At 38.7% G+C, this 16,469-nt stretch overlaps 13 protein-coding genes and 24 non-coding genes across 37 annotated transcripts, besides 6 other annotated features; 34 read left to right on the top strand and 3 right to left on the bottom strand. All coding sequences in view use genetic code 2, as the record gives it.

Moving 5' to 3' along the window:
• B268_mgt01 lies at positions 1-70 on the top strand. Its single transcript has one exon. It is a non-coding gene; the product is annotated as a tRNA-Phe (tRNA).
• Positions 71-1,026, top strand: B268_mgr02. The gene has a single exon. It is a non-coding gene; the product is annotated as a s-rRNA (ribosomal RNA).
• B268_mgt02 lies at positions 1,027-1,094 on the top strand. Its single transcript has one exon. It is a non-coding gene; the product is annotated as a tRNA-Val (tRNA).
• On the top strand, positions 1,095-2,647 carry B268_mgr01. Its single transcript has one exon. It is a non-coding gene; the product is annotated as a l-rRNA (ribosomal RNA).
• Positions 2,648-2,722, top strand: B268_mgt03. The gene has a single exon. It is a non-coding gene; the product is annotated as a tRNA-Leu (tRNA).
• A 2-nt stretch (positions 2,723-2,724) lies between these two features.
• ND1 (NADH dehydrogenase subunit 1) lies at positions 2,725-3,680 on the top strand. The gene has a single exon. A coding segment is annotated over exon 1 (956 nt).
• On the top strand, positions 3,681-3,749 carry B268_mgt04. Its single transcript has one exon. It is a non-coding gene; the product is annotated as a tRNA-Ile (tRNA).
• On the bottom strand, positions 3,747-3,818 carry B268_mgt05. The gene has a single exon. It is a non-coding gene; the product is annotated as a tRNA-Gln (tRNA).
• Positions 3,819-3,821: 3 nt separating this feature from the next.
• B268_mgt06 lies at positions 3,822-3,889 on the top strand. The gene has a single exon. It is a non-coding gene; the product is annotated as a tRNA-Met (tRNA).
• Positions 3,890-3,891: 2 nt separating this feature from the next.
• Positions 3,892-4,930, top strand: ND2 (NADH dehydrogenase subunit 2). Its single transcript has one exon. A coding segment is annotated over exon 1 (1,039 nt).
• B268_mgt07 lies at positions 4,931-4,995 on the top strand. Its single transcript has one exon. It is a non-coding gene; the product is annotated as a tRNA-Trp (tRNA).
• An 11-nt stretch (positions 4,996-5,006) lies between these two features.
• On the top strand, positions 5,007-5,075 carry B268_mgt08. The gene has a single exon. It is a non-coding gene; the product is annotated as a tRNA-Ala (tRNA).
• Position 5,076: 1 nt separating this feature from the next.
• B268_mgt09 lies at positions 5,077-5,149 on the top strand. Its single transcript has one exon. It is a non-coding gene; the product is annotated as a tRNA-Asn (tRNA).
• Positions 5,150-5,181: 32 nt separating this feature from the next.
• On the top strand, positions 5,182-5,248 carry B268_mgt10. Its single transcript has one exon. It is a non-coding gene; the product is annotated as a tRNA-Cys (tRNA).
• On the top strand, positions 5,248-5,313 carry B268_mgt11. Its single transcript has one exon. It is a non-coding gene; the product is annotated as a tRNA-Tyr (tRNA).
• A 10-nt stretch (positions 5,314-5,323) lies between these two features.
• On the top strand, positions 5,324-6,880 carry COX1 (cytochrome c oxidase subunit I). Its single transcript has one exon. The coding sequence runs from the start codon at positions 5,324-5,326 to the stop codon at positions 6,878-6,880; it is 1,557 nt and encodes a 518-aa protein (YP_006503759.1).
• On the bottom strand, positions 6,867-6,938 carry B268_mgt12. Its single transcript has one exon. It is a non-coding gene; the product is annotated as a tRNA-Ser (tRNA).
• Position 6,939: 1 nt separating this feature from the next.
• B268_mgt13 lies at positions 6,940-7,008 on the top strand. The gene has a single exon. It is a non-coding gene; the product is annotated as a tRNA-Asp (tRNA).
• Positions 7,009-7,696, top strand: COX2 (cytochrome c oxidase subunit II). Its single transcript has one exon. A coding segment is annotated over exon 1 (688 nt).
• B268_mgt14 lies at positions 7,697-7,761 on the top strand. Its single transcript has one exon. It is a non-coding gene; the product is annotated as a tRNA-Lys (tRNA).
• A 1-nt stretch (position 7,762) lies between these two features.
• On the top strand, positions 7,763-7,963 carry ATP8 (ATP synthase F0 subunit 8). The gene has a single exon. The coding sequence runs from the start codon at positions 7,763-7,765 to the stop codon at positions 7,961-7,963; it is 201 nt and encodes a 66-aa protein (YP_006503761.1).
• ATP6 (ATP synthase F0 subunit 6) lies at positions 7,924-8,604 on the top strand. Its single transcript has one exon. It carries the CDS (start codon positions 7,924-7,926, stop codon positions 8,602-8,604), a length of 681 nt encoding a protein of 226 aa, YP_006503762.1.
• On the top strand, positions 8,604-9,387 carry COX3 (cytochrome c oxidase subunit III). Its single transcript has one exon. A coding segment is annotated over exon 1 (784 nt).
• Positions 9,388-9,454, top strand: B268_mgt15. Its single transcript has one exon. It is a non-coding gene; the product is annotated as a tRNA-Gly (tRNA).
• Positions 9,455-9,800, top strand: ND3 (NADH dehydrogenase subunit 3). The gene has a single exon. A coding segment is annotated over exon 1 (346 nt).
• Positions 9,801-9,866, top strand: B268_mgt16. Its single transcript has one exon. It is a non-coding gene; the product is annotated as a tRNA-Arg (tRNA).
• Position 9,867: 1 nt separating this feature from the next.
• ND4L (NADH dehydrogenase subunit 4L) lies at positions 9,868-10,164 on the top strand. Its single transcript has one exon. It carries the CDS (start codon positions 9,868-9,870, stop codon positions 10,162-10,164), a length of 297 nt encoding a protein of 98 aa, YP_006503765.1.
• ND4 (NADH dehydrogenase subunit 4) lies at positions 10,158-11,532 on the top strand. Its single transcript has one exon. A coding segment is annotated over exon 1 (1,375 nt).
• B268_mgt17 lies at positions 11,533-11,601 on the top strand. Its single transcript has one exon. It is a non-coding gene; the product is annotated as a tRNA-His (tRNA).
• On the top strand, positions 11,602-11,660 carry B268_mgt18. Its single transcript has one exon. It is a non-coding gene; the product is annotated as a tRNA-Ser (tRNA).
• B268_mgt19 lies at positions 11,661-11,731 on the top strand. Its single transcript has one exon. It is a non-coding gene; the product is annotated as a tRNA-Leu (tRNA).
• A 3-nt stretch (positions 11,732-11,734) lies between these two features.
• On the top strand, positions 11,735-13,540 carry ND5 (NADH dehydrogenase subunit 5). The gene has a single exon. It carries the CDS (start codon positions 11,735-11,737, stop codon positions 13,538-13,540), a length of 1,806 nt encoding a protein of 601 aa, YP_006503767.1.
• Positions 13,537-14,070, bottom strand: ND6 (NADH dehydrogenase subunit 6). The gene has a single exon. The coding sequence runs from the start codon at positions 14,068-14,070 to the stop codon at positions 13,537-13,539; it is 534 nt and encodes a 177-aa protein (YP_006503768.1).
• On the top strand, positions 14,071-14,139 carry B268_mgt20. Its single transcript has one exon. It is a non-coding gene; the product is annotated as a tRNA-Glu (tRNA).
• Positions 14,140-14,142: 3 nt separating this feature from the next.
• Positions 14,143-15,282, top strand: CYTB (cytochrome b). The gene has a single exon. The coding sequence runs from the start codon at positions 14,143-14,145 to the stop codon at positions 15,280-15,282; it is 1,140 nt and encodes a 379-aa protein (YP_006503769.1).
• B268_mgt21 lies at positions 15,283-15,350 on the top strand. The gene has a single exon. It is a non-coding gene; the product is annotated as a tRNA-Thr (tRNA).
• Positions 15,351-15,419, top strand: B268_mgt22. Its single transcript has one exon. It is a non-coding gene; the product is annotated as a tRNA-Pro (tRNA).
• Positions 15,420-16,469: a D loop (control region).
• Positions 15,993-16,300: an origin of replication (H-strand origin).
• Positions 16,123-16,146: a sequence feature (CSB1).
• Positions 16,196-16,208: a sequence feature (CSB2).
• Positions 16,208-16,209: an origin of replication.
• Positions 16,216-16,226: a sequence feature (CSB3).

Consider the following 16,469-nt stretch of genomic DNA (forward strand, 5'->3'; position numbering starts at 1 on the left):
GTTAATGTAGCTTAATAGTTAAAGCAAGACACTGAAAATGTCTAGACGGGTAAATAACACCCCATAAACAAATAGGTTTGGTCCTAGCCTTTCTATTAGCTCTCAGTGAAATTACACATGCAAGCATCTACAATCCTGTGAAAATGCCCTCTAGACTATTATAACATGAGGAGCGAGTATCAAGCACGCACACATGCAGCTCAAAACACTTTGCTTAGCCACGCCCCCACGGGAGACAGCAGTGACAAACTTTTAGCAATGAACGAAAGTTCAACTAAGTTACACTGACCATAAGAGTTGGTCAATTTCGTGCCAGCCACCGCGGCCATACGATTGACTCAAGTTAATAGAACTCGGCGTAAAGAGTGTTTAAGATTTATTCCCAATAAAGCTAACCTATAATTAAGTCGTAGAAAACTCCAGTTATAGTAAAATACTTTACGAAAGTGGCTTTAATACTCTGAACACACTATAGCTAAGGCACAAACTGGGATTAGATACCCCACTATGCTTAGCCCTAAACTTCAATAACTAAATTAACAAAGTTCTTCGCCAGAATACTACAAGCCACAGCTTGAAACTCAAAGGACCTGGCGGTGCTTTACATCCGTCTAGAGGAGCCTGTTCTATAATCGATACACCCCGATAAACCTTACCACCTCTTGCCACCAGTCTGTATACCGCCATCTTCAGCAAACTCCTTAAAGATTGCAGAGTAAGCAAAAGCATCATCATAAAAACGTTAGGTCAAGGTGCAGCCAATGAGGTGGAAAGAAATGGGCTACATTTTCTAATCTAGAAAACTACACACGATAGCCTTTATGAAATCTAAAGGCCCAAGGTGGATTTAGCAGTAAATCAAGAATAGAGAGCTTGATTGAAACAAGGCCATTAAGCACGCACACACCGCCCGTCACCCTCCTCAAACATCATATAAAAGTAAATTAACAGTAAACTACTACATACTGATATAGAGGGGATAAGTCGTAACATGGTAAGCGTACTGGAAAGTGCGCTTGGATGAATCAAAGTGTAGCTTAAATTAAAGCATCCGGCTTACACCCGGAAGATCTCACAAGAAATGACCACTTTGAGCCAACTCTAGCCCTAGTCCCATACAATTATAATAACTAAACATAATAACCAAATCATTTACCCACTATAAAAGTATAGGAGATAGAAATTATACCCTAGGCGCAATAGATATAGTACCGTAAGGGAAAGAAAAAATCAACAAAGCACAATAAAGCAAAGATAAACTCTTGTACCTTCTGCATAATGAATTAACTAGAAATAACTTTATATAGAGAACTTCAATAATGCTCCCCGAAACCAGGCGAGCTACCCAAGGACAGCTAAAAGAGCACACCCATCTATGTGGCAAAATAGTGGGAAAATCTATGGGTAGTGGCGACAAACCTACCGAGCCTGGTGATAGCTGGTTGTCCAAGACAGAATCTTAGTTCAACCTTAAATTTACTTACAGAACTATTTAATCCTCCCGTAAATTTAATTGTTAGTCTAAAGAGGGACAGCTCCTTAGACCCTAGGAAACAACCTTTACATAGAGAGTAAAACACCCCGCCACCATAGTTGGCCTAAAAGCAGCCATCAATTAAGAAAGCGTTTAAGCTCAACACTCACCTTTTCTTAATCCCACCCAATATACTGAACTCCTAAAGCACATTGGACTGATCTATTACTTAATAGAAGCAATAATGTTAATATAAGTAACATGAAACTATTCTCCCCGCATAAGCTTATCTCAGACCGAAACAACTACTGTTAGTTAACAGCCCAATCATCATATACCACAACCCAACTAACCTATTAAACAAACTGTTAACCCAACACAGGCATGCACCCAGGAAAGATTAAAAAAAGTAAAAGGAACTCGGCAAACTCTAACCCCGCCTGTTTACCAAAAACATCACCTCTAGCATTACTAGTATTAGAGGCACTGCCTGCCCAGTGACACATGTTTAACGGCCGCGGTACCCTGACCGTGCAAAGGTAGCATAATCACTTGTTCTCTAAATAGGGACTTGCATGAATGGCCACACGAGGGTTTAACTGTCTCTTACTTTTAATCAGTGAAATTGACCTATCCGTGAAGAGGCGGATATAACTAAATAAGACGAGAAGACCCTATGGAGCTTCAATTTAATAATACAAACAAATGCTCTAAATACCCACAGGCACTAACCCACTGTCAATGTATTATAAATTTTGGTTGGGGTGACCTCGGAGCATAACACAACCTCCGAAAAGCATATACCAAGACCTCACTAGTCTAAGTAATTTACACTCATTGACCCAATAACTTGATCAACGGACCAAGTTACCCTAGGGATAACAGCGCAATCCTATTTTAGAGTTCATATCGACAATAGGGTTTACGACCTCGATGTTGGATCAAGACATCCTAATGGTGCAGCCGCTATTAAAGGTTCGTTTGTTCAACGATTAAAGTCTTACGTGATCTGAGTTCAGACCGGAGAAATCCAGGTCGGTTTCTATCTATTAAATATTTCTCCCAGTACGAAAGGACAAGAGAAATGGAGCCTACTTCATAAAGCGCCCCCACAAATAAAATGATTATAATCTTAATTTCACAAACTATTAACCCTGCCCAAGAACAGGGCTTGTTAAGATGGCAGAGCCCGGCAATTGCATAAAACTTAAAACTTTACAATCAGAGGTTCAACTCCTCTTCTTAACAAAGTGTTCATAATTAATTTACTTCTACTAGTTATCCCCGCTCTAATTGCCATAGCATTTCTAACACTTATAGAACGAAAAATTTTAGGCTACATACAATTTCGCAAAGGCCCCAACATCGTAGGCCCTTACGGTCTACTTCAACCAATCGCAGACGCAATAAAGCTCTTTACAAAAGAACCCCTACTTCCCACTACATCTGCCACAACACTATACGTAACTGCTCCAACCCTAGCTCTCTCCATTGCCCTTCTCATATGAACTCCTCTCCCCATACCACACCCCCTAAACAACTTTAACTTAGGCCTTCTATTTATACTAGCCACATCAAGTCTAGCCGTATATTCAATTCTATGATCTGGATGAGCATCCAACTCAAACTACGCACTTATCGGAGCACTACGAGCCGTAGCCCAAACAATCTCATATGAGGTTACCCTGGCCATCATTCTACTGTCCGTTCTACTAATAAGCGGCTCATTCAACCTACATTCACTTATTGTAACACAAGAACACTCTTGACTACTACTACCATCATGACCCCTAGCCATAATATGATTTATTTCTACATTAGCAGAAACCAACCGAGCCCCCTTTGATTTAACAGAAGGCGAATCAGAACTAGTTTCAGGCTTCAATATTGAGTATGCTGCAGGCTCATTTGCCCTATTTTTTATAGCAGAATATATAAATATTATTATAATAAATGCCCTAACCACTACTATTTTCCTAGCAACATCCCACAATATTACTATACCAGAACTTTACACAATCAACTTTGTAACCAAAACCGTTCTATTAACCTCCCTATTCCTATGAATCCGAACAGCATATCCCCGATTCCGATATGACCAACTAATACATCTCCTATGAAAAAAATTTTTACCACTTACATTAGCACTATGCATGTGATATATCTCAATACCTACCCTAACATCTGGCATCCCACCCCAAACGTAAGAAATATGTCTGACAAAAGAATTACTTTGATAGAGTAAATTATAGAGGTTTAAATCCTCTTATTTCTAGAACTATAGGAGTTGAACCCATACCTGAGAACTCAAAATTCTCCGTGCTACCTATTACACTACATCCTAAACAGTAAGGTCAGCTAAATAAGCTATCGGGCCCATACCCCGAAAATGTTGGTTTAACCCTTCCCGTACTAAAATTAATCCTCTAGCCTACCTCATTATCTCCTTTACTATCCTAATAGGAACCATAATTACAATTCTAAGCTCACATTGATTTCTGATTTGAATAGGCCTAGAATTAAATATACTAGCTATCGTACCAATTCTAGCCAAAAACACAAGCCCCCGCTCCACAGAAGCATCCACTAAATATTTTTTAATGCAAGCAACCGCATCCATAGTTCTTCTTATAGCTATTTTCCTTAATACCCTATTTTCCGGACAATGAACAATCAACCCGTCCTTTAACAAAATTCTATCCACAATAATATTAATTGCCCTAGTAATAAAACTAGGAATAGCTCCCCTTCACTTCTGACTTCCAGAAGTAACTCAAGGCGTTCCTCTAACCCCCGCCATACTTATTCTCACATGACAAAAATTAGCCCCCATATCAATTATTCTTCAAATTTTTCCACCAATAAACCTAAACACTCTATTAATAATCTCAATCTTATCAATTATAATCGGCAGCTGAGGAGGACTTAATCAGACACAACTACGCAAAATTATAGCCTACTCATCAATTACCCATATAGGATGAATAATAGCAGTACTATATTATGATCCAAATATTACCATCCTAAGCTTAATCATCTATATTTTCCTAACAATCTCCACTTTTATAATATTCTTTATAAACTCAAATCTAACAACCCTCTCACTATCACACTCCTGAAATAAACTCACATGAATAATACCCATAATTCCACTAATAATGATATCCTTAGGAGGCCTACCCCCGCTAACAGGCTTCTCCCCCAAATGAGCTATCATACAAGAACTTACAAAAAATGATAACCTTATTTTTCCCCTCACCATAGCAATATTAACATTAATAAATTTATATTTCTACATACGACTATCATATTCCATTTCAATAACAATATTCCCCACATCTAATAACACAAAAATCAACTGACAGCTAAAATATATAAAACCAACACCACTATTACCCCCACTCATAGTAGCCTCTATTTTCCTTCTACCCGTAACACCACTAATACTAATAATATAGAAATTTAGGTTAATACAGACCAAGAGCCTTCAAAGCCCTCAGTAAGTAAGTTCTACTTAATTTCTGCATCTCTATAAGGACTGCAAAACTCTATTTTGCATCAACTGAACGCAAATCAACTACTTTAATTAAGCTAAGCCCTTTCTAGATTGATGGGACTTTAACCCACGAAAATTTAGTTAACAGCTAAAAAGCCTAATCAACTGGCTTCAATCTACTTCTCCCGCCGTTGGGGAAAAAAGGCGGGAGAAGCCCCGGCAGAATTGAAGCTGCTTCTTTGAATTTGCAATTCAATGTGATATATCACCTCAAGGCTGGTAAAAAGAGGACTATCCCTCTGTCTTTAGATTTACAGTCTAATGCTTACTCAGCCATTTTACCTCTCGTACCTATGTTCATAAACCGCTGATTATTTTCAACTAACCATAAAGACATCGGAACACTATACCTATTATTTGGTGCTTGAGCGGGGGCAGTGGGAACAGCCCTAAGCCTTTTAATTCGAGCAGAATTAGGTCAACCGGGAAGCCTAATGGAAGATGATCATGTATACAACGTTATTGTTACTGCCCACGCATTCATTATAATTTTCTTTATAGTAATACCAATTATAATTGGGGGATTTGGAAACTGACTAATTCCCCTAATAATTGGTGCCCCTGATATAGCATTCCCCCGAATAAATAACATAAGCTTCTGACTTCTACCCCCATCTCTACTACTCTTACTTGCATCCTCAACTCTAGAGGCTGGCGCAGGAACCGGCTGAACAGTTTATCCACCCTTAGCAGGAAACATATCGCACCCAGGAGCCTCTGTAGATTTAACTATTTTCTCACTTCATCTGGCAGGTATTTCTTCAATTCTAGGAGCCATTAACTTTATTACAACAATTATTAATATAAAACCCCCAGCCATAACCCAATACCAAACACCCCTTTTTGTCTGATCCGTCCTTATCACAGCAGTCCTTTTACTCCTCTCCCTTCCAGTCCTAGCCGCCGGAATTACTATACTGCTTACTGACCGTAACCTTAACACTACTTTCTTTGATCCTGCCGGTGGCGGCGACCCCATTCTATATCAACACCTATTTTGATTCTTCGGACACCCTGAAGTATATATCCTTATTTTACCGGGCTTTGGAATAATTTCACATATCGTAACATATTATTCCAACAAAAAAGAACCATTCGGGTATATAGGAATAGTCTGAGCTATAATATCCATTGGCTTCCTAGGATTTATTGTATGAGCCCACCACATATTTACAGTGGGAATAGATGTTGATACACGTGCATATTTTACATCAGCCACTATAATTATTGCCATCCCTACCGGAGTAAAGGTCTTCAGCTGACTAGCTACACTGCATGGCGGCAACATTAAATGATCTCCCGCAATACTATGAGCTCTAGGTTTTATTTTTCTCTTTACCGTAGGTGGACTAACAGGAATCGTGCTAGCCAATTCATCATTAGACATTGTTCTACATGATACATATTATGTAGTAGCCCATTTCCACTACGTCTTATCCATAGGAGCAGTATTCGCTATTATGGGTGGCTTTATTCACTGATTCCCATTATTCTCAGGTTATACACTTGACCAAACCTATGCCAAAATCCACTTTACCATCATATTTGTAGGTGTAAACTTAACTTTTTTTCCACAACATTTCCTTGGTCTGTCCGGAATGCCTCGACGATACTCAGACTACCCCGACGCTTATACTACATGAAATATTATTTCATCTGTAGGCTCATTTATCTCTCTAACAGCAGTAATCTTAATAATTTTCATAATTTGAGAAGCTTTCTCCTCAAAACGAAAGGTTTCAACTATTGAACAACTATCTACTAATCTAGAGTGACTTTACGGCTGCCCTCCTCCCTATCACACATTTGAAGAGTCCACTTATGTAAAAACCCTAGCCGAAAAAGGAAGGATTTGAACCCCCAAAAATTGGTTTCAAGCCAATTCCATAGACCCTATGACTTTTTCAATAAGATATTAGTAAAAGAATTACATAACTTTGTCAAAAGTTAAATTTTAGACTTAGATCTATATATCTTAATGGCAACACCAGCTCAACTAGGCCTACAAAACGCCACGTCCCCTATTATAGAAGAACTTATCGCTTTTCACGACCATGCCCTTATAATTATTTTCTTAATCAGCTCACTAGTCCTATATATTATTTCCCTAATACTTACTACAAAATTAACCCACACTAGTACCATAAACGCCCAAGAAATCGAAATAATCTGAACTATCCTGCCCGCAATTATTCTTATTATAATTGCTCTCCCATCCCTACGTATCCTCTACATAACAGACGAATTTAATAAACCCTACCTAACCCTCAAAGCAATTGGCCATCAATGATATTGAAGCTATGAATACTCAGACTATGAAGACCTAGCATTTGATTCCTATATTACACCAACCTACTTCCTTGAACCTGGCGAATTTCGACTTCTCGAAGTAGATAACCGGACAACCCTCCCAATAGAAGCAGATATTCGTATACTAATTACATCACAAGACGTCTTACACTCATGAGCTGTTCCATCATTAGGTGTTAAAACCGACGCAATCCCCGGACGCTTAAATCAAGCCATACTGGCCTCTATGCGCCCAGGCCTATTCTATGGACAATGTTCAGAAATCTGCGGATCAAATCATAGCTTCATGCCCATCGTTCTAGAATTTATCTACTTCCAAGACTTCGAAGTATGAGCCTCATACTTATATATTGTATCACTGTAAAGCTATCTAGCATTAACCTTTTAAGTTAAAGATTGAGAGTACCCCCTCTCTACAGTGAATGCCTCAACTAGATATTTCACCATGACCAATAGTGATTTTATCTATAATTGTAGCCCTATTCTATTTTATTCAATTAAAATTACTGAATTTTACTTTTCATAATATTCCATCATCAAAGCCAATAAAAACACAAAAACATAAAATAACCTGAGAACTAAAATGAACCAAAATTTATTTACCTCTTTCAACGTACCAGTAATTTTAGGAATCCCCTTAGTAGTATTAATTATTTTATTTCCTACCACACTAATTATGCCCTCCAACAAGCTAATCAACAATCGACTCTCTTCTCTTCAACAATGGTTGGTTCAACTTACACTAAAACAAATAATAATAGTCCATACCAATAAAGGACGAACATGATCCCTTATACTCTTAGCCCTAATCTCCTTCATTGCTCTAAATAACCTCCTTGGACTCACACCCTATGCATTTACACCCACTACTCAGCTATCAATGAATCTAGGCATAGCAATTCCCCTATGAGCGGCAACCGTATTTATAGGGCTTCGATTCAAAACAAAGGCATCCCTTGCCCACTTCCTGCCCCAAGGAACCCCTGTCCCACTTATCCCAATACTAATTATTATTGAAACAATTAGCCTGTTTATCCAACCAATAGCACTAGCCGTACGATTAACAGCCAATATTACAGCGGGCCACCTACTAATACACCTGCTAGGGGACACTGCACTAACCCTTATATCAATTTATATATCCTCTTCTACAATCACTATTATTATCATCATTTTACTAATTACTCTAGAATTAGGTGTAGCTCTAATTCAAGCTTACGTCTTTACTCTTCTAGTAAGTCTTTACTTACACGATAACTCATAATGACACACCAAACACACGCCTACCATATAGTAAATCCAAGCCCCTGACCACTAACAGGAGCTCTATCAGCCTTCCTATTAACTTCTGGCCTAATTATATGATTTCACTTCTACTATACCCTTCTCCTTGCCACCGGACTACTAGCCAGCGCAATAACAATATTCCAATGATGACGTGACGTTGTCCGAGAGGGCACATATCAAGGCCACCATACTCCACCCGTACAAAAAGGCCTCCGATACGGAATAGTCCTATTTATTATCTCAGAAATTTTCTTTTTTGCTGGCTTCTTCTGAGCATTCTATCACTCTAGCCTAGCCCCCACTCCACAAACAGGAGGACATTGACCCCCTACAGGCATCCTCCCCCTTAATCCCATAGAAGTGCCACTCTTAAATACAGCTGTTCTACTTGCATCAGGAGTCACAATCACCTGAGCACATCACAGTCTAATAGAAGCTAACCGAAAAGAATCAGCCCAAGCACTACTTATAACCATCGCACTAGGAGCCTACTTTACTTATCTGCAAATATCAGAATACTCTGAAACCTCCTTTACTATCTCTGACGGAATTTACGGCTCCACATTCTTTATAGCTACAGGTTTCCATGGTCTTCACGTAATTATCGGAACTACTTTCCTTGCCACGTGCTACATTCGCCAACAAATATATCATTTTACATCCAGCCACCACTTCGGCTTTGAAGCCGCCGCATGATACTGACATTTTGTAGATGTAGTATGACTATTCCTCTATATTTCTATTTACTGATGAGGATCCTACTCCCTTAGTATAAACAGTACTATTGACTTCCAATCAATAAGTCTCGACATATTCGAGAGGGAGTAATTAATCTAGCTCTAACCCTGGCAACTAATATCCTACTAGCCCTACTACTAATTACTATTACATTTTGACTTCCACAATTAAATATATATGCCGAAAAACATAACCCTTACGAATGTGGATTTGACCCCACAACTTCCGCCCGCCTACCCTTCTCTATAAAATTTTTCTTGGTTGCCATTACATTTCTTCTATTTGACCTAGAAATCGCCCTGCTACTGCCCCTACCTTGAGCAACTCAAATAAACAACCTAATACTAACAGTTAATATAATTCTAACTCTACTAGTTATCCTAGCACTAGGGCTGGCCTATGAATGAACCCAAAAGGGCCTAGAGTGAATTGAATTAGTAAATAGTTTAATTAAAACAAATGATTTCGACTCATTAGATTATGATAAATCATATTTACTAAAGTGCCTTTTATCTTTATCAATATTTTACTAGCATACTTTATATCCCTGCTAGGACTATTAGTTTACCGATCCCACCTGATATCATCCCTACTGTGTCTAGAAGGTATAATACTATCACTATTTATTATAGCCACACTTACAACTTTAAATATACATCTGACATTAATATATATAATACCTGTTGTCCTTCTAGTATTCGCCGCATGCGAAGCCGCAGTGGGCCTAGCCCTACTAGTTTTAATCTCTAACCTATATGGTCTAGATTATGTACAAAATCTAAATCTACTCCAATGTTAAAAATTATTTTACCAACAATCATAATACTCCCAATAATATGACTTTCAAAAACTCACATAATATGAATTAATATAATAATCTCTAGCCTACTAATTAGCGCTTTCACCCTTATATCTCTATATATGCCCAATATCTCATGTAATCTATCACTAAACTTTTTCTCAGATCCACTAACATCACCACTCCTAACCCTCACAGCCTGACTACTACCAYTAATAGTTCTAGCCACACAACAACATCTCTACAACAACCCCCTCCCACGAAAAAAATTATATATATCAATATTAATCCTCCTACAAATTTCATTAATTATAACATTCACGGCCACAGAGCTAATTTTATTCTATATCCTGTTTGAAACCACCCTAATCCCCACTCTAATTATTATTACCCGCTGAGGATATCAACCAGAACGTCTCAACGCCGGCTCATATTTCCTATTCTATACATTAGCCGGGTCCCTCCCCCTACTTATTACACTTCTCTATCACCTAAGCAACTTAGGCTCTTTAAACATACTAACAATAATAATAAGTATCAAAGAAACACCACTCTCTTGAACTAATAATATTATATGACTAGGTTGCATAATAGCCTTTATAGTTAAATTACCCCTATACGGACTTCACCTCTGACTCCCTAAAGCCCATGTCGAAGCCCCAATTGCCGGCTCAATAGTACTTGCAGCAGTCTTACTAAAACTAGGTGGCTATGGCATAATACGAATTATTCCTATCCTTAATCCCCTGACAGAAAAAATAAGCTATCCCTTTCTCATCTTATCACTATGAGGCATAGTTATAACAAGCTCTATCTGTTTACGACAAGCCGATCTAAAGTCACTCATTGCCTACTCCTCTGTTAGCCACATAGCACTTGTTATTTTAGCTATTCTTATTCAAACCCCCTGAAGCTTCACAGGCGCAATAATTCTAATAATTGCCCACGGGCTCACCTCATCCCTATTATTCTGCCTAGCTAACTCAAACTACGAACGAATTCACAGCCGAACTATAATATTCACTCGAGGCCTTCAAACATTATTTCCATTACTAGCTCTCTGATGACTCCTAGCAAATCTAGCCAACCTTGCCTTACCCCCAACTATTAATTTAATAGGAGAGCTATTCACAATTTTAGCCTCCTTCTCCTGATCTAACTTCACCATTATATTTACAGGGTTCAATATACTAATTACAGCCCTATACTCCCTACACATATTTACTTCAACACAACGAGGACCACTAACATACAGTACTAGTAATGTAAAACCCCTATTCACACGAGAAAACACATTAATAATTATACACATAGCACCAATTCTCCTCCTAACTCTAGACCCTAAAACAATTATAGGCTTAACACCCTGTAGCTATAGTTTAATAAAAACATTAGATTGTGAATCTAATAATAGAAGCCCACAACTTCTTAACTACCGAGAAAGTATGCAAGAACTGCTAACTCATGCTACCAGGCCTAACAGCCAGGCTTTCTCAACTTTTAAAGGATAACAGTTATCCATTGGCCTTAGGAGCCAAAAATATTGGTGCAACTCCAAATAAAAGTAAAAATACACTCTTCCCTTATTCTAATAACATTAATTCCCCTCCTAGCACCCATCACAATTACCCTAATTAATCCCCACAAAAACTCTCTATATCCACATTATGTAAAATTAGCCATCATTTACGCCCTCACTATTAGCATCTTATCTACAACAATTTTTATCTTCACAGGCCAAGAGTCAATAATCTCAAATTGACATTGAATAACAATCCAAACTATCAAATTATCAATAAGCTTTAAACTAGATTTCTTCTCCATAATATTTACTCCCGTAGCACTATTCGTTACCTGATCAATTGTAGAGTTCTCAATATGATATATAAGCTCAGACCCAAATATCAACCAATTCCTCAAGTATCTACTTATTTTCCTTATTACAATACTAATTTTAATTACCGCCAATAATCTATTTCAACTTTTTATCGGATGGGAGGGAATAGGCATTATATCCTTCCTATTAATTAGCTGATGACATGGCCGAACAGACGCTAACACAGCAGCCCTACAAGCAATCCTTTATAACCGTATTGGAGATATTGGCTTTATCCTAGCAATAGCATGGTTTTTTCTATACTCTAACTCATGAGACTTCCAACAAATATTTATTCTCGACTCTACATCAAACTCTTTCCCCCTAATAAGCCTCCTACTAGCAGCTACAGGAAAGTCAGCCCAATTTGGCCTTCATCCATGATTACCCTCTGCCATAGAAGGACCTACCCCAGTATCAGCACTACTACACTCCAGCACAATAGTTGTAGCAGGAGTTTTCCTAATTATCCGCTTCCACCCCCTAATTGAAAATAATCTACTAACCCAAACACTTATCTTATCACTAGGGGCTATCACCACCCTATTTACAGCAATCTGTGCTATCACACAGAATGATCTAAAAAAGATTGTAGCCTTCTCAACTTCAAGCCAACTAGGCCTAATAATAGTAACAATCGGCATTAACCAACCACATCTAGCCTTTCTCCATATCTGTACCCACGCCTTCTTTAAAGCCATACTATTTCTGTCCGCAGGATCCATTATCCACAGCCTCAATAATGAACAAGATATCCGAAAAATAGGAGGTCTATTTAAAACCCTACCATTCACTGCCTCCTCCCTTGTCATTGGCAGCCTTGCTCTAATAGGCACACCCTTTCTCACAGGCTTTTACTCAAAAGACCTAATCATTGAAACCGCCAACACGTCGTATACCAACGCCTGAGCCCTCACAACCACCCTCGTAGCTACTTCCCTCACAGCTATATATAGCATCCGCATTATTTCTCATACAATAACAGGGCATCCCCGCTTTTCAACCCTTATCTCAATTAACGAAAATAACCCCCAATTAATAAACCCAATTAATCGCCTAGCACTAGGTAGCATTTTCGCCGGGTTTCTTATTTCTAGTTGTATTCCTCCTACCTCACAACCCCAAGTTACCATGCCACATTACCTTAAACTTATAGCCTTAAGTGTTACCATCTTAGGGCTTTTCCTGGCAATAGAACTTAGTCTCATAACCAACAACATAAAATTAAGCACCCCAGTAAAAACCTTCTACTTCTCCAATATATTAGGCTTCTACTCAATCACTACTCATCGTATTAATCCCCACTCAAGCCTGGCTACAAGCCAAAACTTTACATCTACTTTACTAGACCTATTCTGATTTGAAAAAACTATACCAAAACTAACAATACAAACTCAAATCTCGATCTCCACAACCGCATCAACCCAAAAAGGCTTAATTAAACTCTATTTCCTATCCTTCTTTATTCCACCTACTCTAGCACTTATCCTAACTATTTAACCCCCACCTCGAGTTAACTCAATGGCAATATGTATACCCATAAATAACGCCCAACAAGTAACCAAAACAACTCAAACACCATAATTATATAAAGCAGCTGCACCAGTAGGATCCTCACGAATCAATCCCGGCCCCTCACCTTCATAAATTATTCAACTCGCCACAGTCTTATAATTAACAGTAACCTCTACCGTCTTATTAGGATCACCACCCAATAAAGCCACTATAGTTATTTCTATTATTAAACCTAACATGAAAATCCCCAAAATATCAGTACTCGACACTCACGTCTCAGGATGCTCGTCAATAGCCATAGCCGCAGTATAACCAAAAACAACCATTATACCCCCTAAATAAATCAAAAATACTATAAGTCCTATATATGACCCACCAAAATACAGTGTAATTATGCAACCCACAGCACCACTAAAAATTAACACCAACCCACCATAAATAGGCGAAGGCTTAGAAGAAAATCCTACAAACCCCATCACCAAAATAATACTTAATAAAAATAAAACATATGTCATTATTCCCACATGGACTATAACCATGACTAATGATATGAAAAACCATCGTTGTATTTCAACTATAAGAATATAATGACTTCCCCCCGTAAAACACACCCACTAATAAAGATTATTAATGAATCATTTATTGATTTACCCACACCATCCAACATTTCCTCTTGATGAAATTTCGGCTCACTCTTAGGCATTTGCCTAATTATTCAAATCACCACCGGCCTATTCTTAGCTATACACTACACACCAGACACCTCAACCGCCTTCTCCTCCGTCGCCCATATCACCCGAGACGTTAACTATGGCTGAATAATTCGCTATATACATGCCAACGGCGCTTCCATATTTTTCGTATGCCTTTTTCTCCACATTGGCCGAGGACTTTACTATGGATCTTTCCTTTTTCTGAAGACTTGAAATATCGGTACCATCCTACTACTTACAACCATAGCCACAGCATTTATAGGCTATGTTCTTCCATGAGGCCAAATATCATTCTGAGGGGCCACAGTAATTACAAATCTTTTATCAGCAATCCCCTACATCGGATCTGACCTTGTACAATGAATTTGAGGGGGCTTCTCAGTAGACAAAGCTACCCTCACACGATTCTTTACCTTTCACTTTATTTTACCCTTTATTATCGCAGCCCTAGCAACTATTCATCTATTATTTCTGCATGAAACAGGATCAAGTAACCCATCAGGAATAATATCTGACCCCGACAAAATCACATTCCACCCCTACTATACAGCTAAAGATATTCTAGGCCTAATCTTTCTTCTCTTATCCCTAATAAGCCTAACCCTATTTATACCTGACCTTCTAACCGACCCAGATAACTATACATTAGCTAACCCCCTCAATACTCCACCCCACATTAAGCCAGAGTGATATTTCCTATTTGCATACGCAATTCTACGATCTATTCCCAATAAACTTGGAGGAGTCCTAGCTCTAATACTTTCTATTCTAATTCTAATAGTTATCCCTATACTACATCTCTCCAAACAACAAAGCATAATATTTCGACCTATTACCCAAACTCTATTCTGAACTTTAGTGGCTGACCTACTAACTCTTACATGAATTGGAGGCCAACCAGTTGAATATCCCTTTGTAACCATTGGCCAAACCGCATCTATTATATATTTCTTCATTATTATTACTCTAATGCCCCTCTCCGCCTTAATTGAAAATAAATTACTTAAATGATAAGTCCTTGTAGTATAACTCAATACCCTGGTCTTGTAAACCAGAAATGGAAGTATCTACTCCCTAGGACACTCAGGGAAAGAATATCTATTCTACCATCAACACCCAAAGCTGAAATTCTAAACTTAAACTACTCCCTGAACTATCAGCCAAGACCCATGCTATTGAAAGCTCAACCATGAAGTACTTTGTAAGAATATATATAATATATCCACCCCGCTATGTAATTAGTGCATTATTGTTTAACCCCATGGATAATACATAGTACTACGCATGCTTAATCGTACACAGTACATTAGGTTAAGGTGGCACCCGGATATGGTGCACTGAACTAAGACGTGCATAATATCCTTCCAAACACGGTTGTCGGCATGGACCTTAATTCCTTAGTCGGTTACGACTATCCAACCGTTCTTTTGGTCCCTTAGTTTGGCTATTCACGTGAAATCAACAACCCGCCCACTTCTGCTGCTCCATCTCGCTCCGGGCCCATATAGACAGGGCTTGGCTATACTTGAGCTGTATCCGGCATCTGGTTCTTGCTTCAGGGCCATCTCACCAAGAACGTGCATACTTTCCCCTTAAATAAGACATCACGATGGTGTGGCGCTATCACCCTCTTAACCGCGTCACAGGAACCAACCTGGCGCCTGGGGTAGGAGTTTTTGGGGGGGGGCTTTCCTCAGCATTCCCGTAGGTTCCGGAAGGGCTCCAACAACTGTCCTGTGGGACCTGACTGTGCTTTAATGACCTCTCTGCTGTCATCGCGCATAGCTCGACCAAACCCGGTTACCATCGCACATACCCATCTCGGCTCCCATCCCACCCACTAAAGGTGCAATTCAGTCAATGGTTTCAGGACATAAATAAATAAATAATTGATATTTTTACACAATAAACCCATAAACCCAAAATAAATTTTAAACCGCAACCCCGCAAGCTGCTTAATCCATTTTCTGAGGCACGAACCACAAAGGGACATCCCAGTATTGACATTATTTTCCATGCAAACCCCATGAACTGAAAAATATGTATATCCTCAACATCCCACGCATTAACAAACACTACTATCAACAATTACTTCTCACACACCTCAAATCACGCCCTTCAGAAAGTATACTTATAATAATTGAAGAGCAATAAATTGATCTCAACTTACATTTTATTTCTACTACTCTCACACCCACTAA

Source organism: Aotus nancymaae, mitochondrion (assembly GCF_030222135.1).
Source record: "Aotus nancymaae mitochondrion, complete genome".
Lineage (NCBI taxonomy): Eukaryota > Metazoa > Chordata > Mammalia > Primates > Aotidae > Aotus > Aotus nancymaae.